General features: G+C 63.2%; 1 protein-coding gene across 2 annotated transcripts in view; it reads left to right on the plus strand.

Moving 5' to 3' along the window:
• The window catches only part of ADAP1 (ArfGAP with dual PH domains 1), a 34,804-nt gene continuing 28,449 nt past the window's right edge, over nt 1-6,355 (plus strand). Inside the window, exon 1 of one of the 2 annotated variants that reach the window (XM_059699464.1) lies at nt 1-283. In XM_059699464.1, coding sequence (XP_059555447.1) covers nt 205-283 — 79 coding nt within the window. In that variant the 5' untranslated portion in view covers nt 1-204. The remainder of the gene's footprint in view (nt 284-6,355) is intronic. The other variant, XM_059699463.1, reaches the window with a different exon arrangement.

A 6,355-nucleotide genomic window follows, 5' to 3' on the forward strand; every position in this document is an offset into this window, starting at 1 on the left:
CTGCGCCCCGGCCCCGCGCGGCACTCGCCTGGCGGCCTCGGCGGCGGCGACACGAGCGGCGGCGACCGGCCGGCGGAGGAATGCGGAACCGGCGCACCGGCTGAGGCCGGCATGGCGCAGGGGCGGAGGCGGGCGGCCCGCGCGGGGCCCTAGCGGCGGAGGCGACCTCCTGGCCCCGCCCGGCCCGGGGGGCGCGTCGCGGCGATGGCCCAGGAGCGGCCGCGGGTGTGCGAGCTGCTGCGGCGGCCCGGGAACGCGCGCTGCGCCGACTGCGGCGCCCCGGGTAGGTGCGGGCGGCGGGGGCGGGGACGGGTGGGTGCGGGCGGCGGGGGCGCTGCCGGGGTGCGGATCCCCGGCGCTGCCGGGTGGGTGCCGCCGGGATGCAGACCCGGGGCCGGGAGGGCTATGGCGCCGCGTGGCTGGGGCGCGGGCGCGCAACCTGGTCCCCGCGCGGGTGGGGCGCGCCGGCTGCACCTGCGGGACGGAGTCCAGGCCCCCTGCTCCCCTCCCCCTCCCCTCCCCTCCCCCCGCCGCCTTCTGCTCCGGGCTCCGGGCTCCGGGCTCCGGGCTCCGGGCTCGCTGTCATCCGCGGACCCGCCGCGTTGCGAAACCTCGGGCTCCGCAGAGAAAGAGGAAATCGCGCCGCGCGGGCGGGAGGGTGGGAGCCCCGGCCGTGCTGGGCGTGGGCGTCCACCTGCCCCCGCGACCTGCGGCGACGTCATGGCCCCTCGGAGCCGGTGCCGCGCCCCGCACAGCAGGGGGGAGCCCTGCCGGCCGGCTCAGGTGGGGGCAGTCCCCACGCCCGCCCTCCCCGCGGGCACCTCCTGGACTTTGCCCGCGTGGCTGGCTCCCTGGGGTCCGCAGGAAAGGGACCGGGGACTTCCGGGGGGCGGGGGGCACAGCGCACCCCTTCATGCGGGGCGAGGCGGCCTCACGCAGGGACTGTCCCCAGGCGCCTCAGTTGGGCCCTGGACGCTCCACGGGGGGCTCCCAGCCAGGACCCCTTAAGGCACCGGGAGTGGCCGGGCCCTGGGCGGGTGGTGGGAAGTCCCTGCATGTGTCCCCGTCACCTGGCGGCCTGGACAAGCCCAACAGGACCTTCCCGCCCCCCCTGCACCCCCACCCCCACCCCCACCCCGTGGGCAGGGAGGGGCCTCTGTGGCCTCAGGTCCTGGGATCCGGCTGGTCAGCTGCCGCGCCAGGGTGGGGGAGGGGGCAGCACACGGGCGCCTGTGTCTCCCACCCCCACCCCCACCCCCAGTGCCCCAGGGATTGCTCGTGTGGGGAGCCCTCCCCGCAGGCTCCTCCTCCCAGACCTGCCTTTCCACTTGTTGGGGGAAGTGCCAGGGGGTCGGGGGGAAGGGCCGTCAGCTGGTCGCTCAGGTTTGGCCACACTGCCCTCCGGCCTTTGGTCCCCCGGCCGTGGCCTGGGTGGCTCTCACAGAGCCCGGCTCCCCCAGCCCAGGCCATCCGCATCCAGCCCCCCGCCAGGTGGCCTGGGAGCAGGCCAGCCTTGAGCAGTCGCCCCCACTTCACGGGTGGGGAACCTGAGGGCCTTAGGGGACACGGTGCCTCAAAGGCAGGCAGGACTCCTGGTGTCCGGCCACAGCTCTGTGCGCTCTGCTGTGCCCTCGGCCTGCCTTCTCGCTGCCCACGGCCCGCTGCCCGAAGGCCCCCACACCCTCCTTCTCCAGTCGAAGCCGCCGCTGGGGCCCAGATGGCGGCAAGGAACCCCTCTGGCACTGCCCGGGCAGGCGGAGGGGCCGGGTGTTACGTTGGCACTAGCTCTCCCCACCTCGGCCAGCCAGCATCAGCCCTGGACAGCAGGACAGCGCGGGCCTGCCAGCTGGCCCTGCGAGGGCTGGGGGGGGAGGAGGTCTGGGGACCCCTGCAGCCCCAACACCCGCTTCCCGACCCTCCCCCATGACATTGAACACGGGCCGTGTCTCCCAGCCTCCCCAGGGCGGCCTGTGCAGGGTGGTCCCTCCAGGACCCTGAGCTGCTGCTGGGAGAGGCTCCGCCCGCGCCCCTGCCTGGACCCGCGGTCGGACACCAGGTATCCGGTAACCTGCGGTCCGTGCAGAGCTCCCACGGTGTTCCTGCCTACGGCTAGGCGTCTGCTGGGAAGCCGGTGTGTCTGTGGCGGGAGTGTGAGCTGAACTGCTCGCGTCCAGGAGCCCTGGCTCAGGCTCACTGACAGCAGCAGCTCCCAGGCCTGACACCGTGACCTGAAGTTCCAGGCGGGGGCGAGGCCTCCTTTTTATCGTTGAAAGTGTTACATACGACCCCTTTCCCTCCTTGACCCCCAGCCCGCCCACCCCCTTCTTCACCACGGGGACCCTGCAGACAGGGGCACCGAGCACTCAGGGCGAGCGAGCCCCGCCCGCACAGGTGCCTCCTGCAGGCGCCTCACCCGGTGCGCACCTGTCCAACCACGGCCGGCGTCGGGGCGGGTCCGCTGTGAGGAAAGCACGGAGGGACCCTGCTGGGCGGGTGGCAGGGCCAGGAGGGGCGTGGTCGCTGCGGAGAAGCCGGGACTTCCTGCTCTACCCCCCCACCCCCCACTGCCTGTCGGGCCCTCGGCGGCCAGGCCAGTGGGTGCCTTTTCCCTTTCATTGTGTTAAAATGCACCACGCGAAGCTGCCATCTCAGCCGAGGGAGGGCAGCGTTGAGTGGCGCCCGATGCGTTCACCCTGCGCTGTGGCCCCGTCCCGCCGTGCCCACCACGCTGCCTCTCGCCAGTCGGACAGCCGGCCACCCCCGCAGCCCGCACCCCTCCACGGGCTCTGCCACGGGTCTCCGTGAGTGCAGCTGCAGGTTTGTCCTGGGTGCGGCGTGTTTCAGGGAGCACGGCCTCCGCAAGGCCGCCGCGGGGCAGACTCTTCTGTTGAAAAAGGCGAAGTGCCCGGCTCACACGGCTCCCTGAGCATCGACCTGGGAACCAGAAGGTCTCAGTTCGATTCCCAGTCGGGGCACAGGCCCGGGTTTCGAGCTTAATCCCCAGTGTGGGCCGTGCAGGAGGCAGCCGATCCATGATTCTCTCTCATCACTGATGCTTCTCTCTCTCTCCCTCTCCCTTCCTCTCTGAAGTCAATAAAAGCATATTTAAAAATTCAGATATAACAGACATATAACTTAGAGGAGTCCCAGATGTACACCATAACCATTAAATAGTCGCGTGTGCTGTGAAGTGGTCGCCAGGGTAACTGTACTTAACCTCCATCACCTCACATAGTAACAAGTTATTTTTTTTTAAATTAAATTCTTTTCCATCACCATTCATGCCCTCCCTGCCCTCCTCCACCTTATAATGCCTTTTTCTTCTGATGAGAGCTTTTAAGATTCACTCTCTCAGAAACTTTCAAGGGTTCGACACGGTATGAGCTGTGGTCGCCCTGGTGTGTGTGACACGCCCAGAAATCTCATTATTACTGGAAGCTTTTCCGTTGAACCCTCCGGACCCATGTTCCCGCCCCTGACAGCCACCCGTCTGTTCTCTCTGTGCGTTTGGGGTTTGGTTGTTTCTCTTAGATTCCACAGGTGGGATTTGTCTTTCTCTGACTTATTCCACTCAGCACACGCCCTCAGGGTTCATCCACGTTGTCCTAAATGACAAGGTTTCCTTCTTTTTTAAAGATGTTTTTATTGATTTCAGAGAGGAAGGGAGAGGGCGAGAGAGAAACATCAGTGATGAGAGCATCACGGATCGGCTGCCTCCTGCGCGCCCCTCACTGGGGATGGAGCCCCCAGCCCGGGCCTGTGCCCCCACCTGGGATGGAACCATGACCTCCTGGTTCCTAGGCCGAAGCTCAGCCACTGAGCCGCACCACCGGGCCAGTTTCCTCATTCTGACGGCTGCGGCGTAGCCAGTGCGTGTGCATGGACCCTCTGACCTCCGCTCACCTGTGCGCAGGCCCCGGCCGCCCGGACATGGGGACATGGCCGTTGTCAGCCAGGACACAGTGCGCGCCTTTCCTCCGGGTTCCATTGTCGCTGCGTCCATGCCAGCCAGGCCTGGGCCGCCTTCTCTCAGGCTGCGCCGATTGGCACCCCAGCCAGCAGGGCCCGTGGCTCCCCGTCTCCACCCTCTCGCCAGCCGGGTCCCGGTCTCCGGTGAGCACCATTGCCCGGTGGAGGCGATGGCTGGCCGTGGTTTTGATTGGCGTTTCCCTGGTGAGTAGTGACGGGTGCTGAACACCTTCCAGGTACCTGGGGGCGTCTTCAGAGCGTCTTCCCGTGCTCTGTTTGTTGTTGCTTTTTTAAGGGTTGACGCTATTCCCGATGTCCCCATTTCCCCCGGCCTTTGCCCCCCTCCACCCAGCCTGCCCATGTTTTAATGATTGGGTGTTTTTGGTTTGGGTTTTTTTGTTGTTGAACTTGTATGAGTTTTTGTTTTGCTTTGTTTTTTTAATATATATATATATGTATGTATATATTTATTGATTTCAGAGATGAAAAGCGAGGGAGAGAAAGAGAGAAACATCAATGGTGAGGGAGCATCATCGATCGGCTGCCTCCTGCACACCCCCTACTGGGGATCGAGCCTGCAACCCGGGCCTGTGCCCCTGACCAGAATCGAACCCGGGACCCTTCCGTCCGCAGGCCTAAGCTCTGTCCACTGCGCAAACCGGCCAGGGCTTGTTGAGTTCTTTGTGTTTCTGAACGTTACGCCTTTATCGATCCGATCTGCGCTGTTTTCTCTGGTTCGCTGGCTGCCTTTCGTTTCGGCGCTGGGTCCGCTTGCTGCGCAGTAGCTTTTAGTTCTGTGTGGTCCCACTTTGCTTTGCCTTCTTGCTTTTGGTTTCAAATCCAAAAAACATTGCCGAGACCACTGTCAGGGAGCTCGCCACCTATGCTTGGTTTGGGCGTCTTATGGTCCCAAGTCTTACCTCGAATTTTAAGCCCATGTGGAGTTGATCTGTGTGTGCGGAGTCAGACAGCCGTCCAGCCTCACTGTCGGCACGGGGCTGCCCCGGCTTCCCAGCACGTTGACGGGGAGACTGTCCTTTCCCCACCCGCGTTCCCTCCCGTGTCGTCCAGTCACCGGCCATGTGTGCGAGGGTTTACTCCTGGGCTCTCTAGTCCATTCCTCTGTGCGCCCGTTTTTTATGCCGATGCCACGCTGTTTTAATTACTGTAGCTTTGTAATACAGTTTGAAACCTGGACGTATGATGCCCCCGGCGTCCCCCGCTCTTGAGGATTGCGTGGCCTATTCTGGGTCTTTAGAGGTTCCATACGCCTTAGGAGGGGGATTTTGATAGCGACTGCGTGGAATCTGTAGATTGCTTAGGCGAGATGGCCGTGTTAACGACGCCCCTTCCTCCAGTTCTGAGCAAGGAGCGCCCTTCCATTTCTCCAAGTCGTTCGTGTCTTCCATCGACGTTTTATAGTCCCGCGTGCGGGCCTTTCGCCTCCTACGATGTGTCTGGGAAAATGTCTCTTCAGAGCTTGTCCCCATGTTTTGCAAATGCCTAGATGTGTCCCTGGTTAGACCTGTTCCCGGGAATTTTATTCTCTTTATTGCGATCGTAAGGGGATTATGTTCTTAATGGCTCTTTCTGATCGTGTATTAGTGTCCGGAAACACAAGAGATATTTGTATGTTGAGGTTTGTGTCCTGCAACTCTGCTGAGTTTGTCTGTTAGTTCTAACAGTTTTGGGTGGAGCCTTTAGAATTTTCTCCACGTGGCGTCATCTGCAAGAGTGAAACTGCTGCTTCTCTCTGGGCTGGGTGACTGTTTGGTCTTTCTTGCCTAATTCTGGCTACTACGCCTGGGACGAGGTGCATGAAAGGGGGGGGGGGTGGGCATCCTTGTCTTGTGCTTGGTCTTAGAGGCGAATTTTCCGTCTTCACCCCTGAGCGTGCTGTTAGCCGTGGGCTGGTCAACCGTGGTCTTTGTCATGCGGGGGCACGCTCCTCTGTTGAGGGTACTTGTCCTGAGTGGGTGTTGAGTCTCCTAAGGGGCCTTTTGGCCTCTGCGAGACGACCGTGCGGTTTCTCTCCCGTGTGTCAGTTTGGCCTCCCACACTGACCTGCGGGTGTTGGACCGGCCGTGCGTCCCTGGACTGGACTCCCTGGACCCTGGACTGGACTCCCTGGACCCTGGGCTGGACTCCCTGGACCCTGGGCTGGACTCCCTGGACCCCGGGCTGGACTCCCTGGACCCTGGCGTGTGATGCCGTCAATGTCCCATTGAGTGCGTTTTGCTCGTCCTCTGTTGAGGATTTGACATCTGTGTTCGTGAGAATGTTGGCCTGCGATTCCCTTTCCCGTGGCTCCTTGTCTGTTTTGGTATCAGGACCGTGCAGGCCTTAGAACGAGACGGGAAATAGTCCCTGCTCCTCTAGTTCTGGG

This window comes from Myotis daubentonii, chromosome 5, assembly GCF_963259705.1.
Source record: "Myotis daubentonii chromosome 5, mMyoDau2.1, whole genome shotgun sequence".
NCBI lineage: Eukaryota > Metazoa > Chordata > Mammalia > Chiroptera > Vespertilionidae > Myotis > Myotis daubentonii.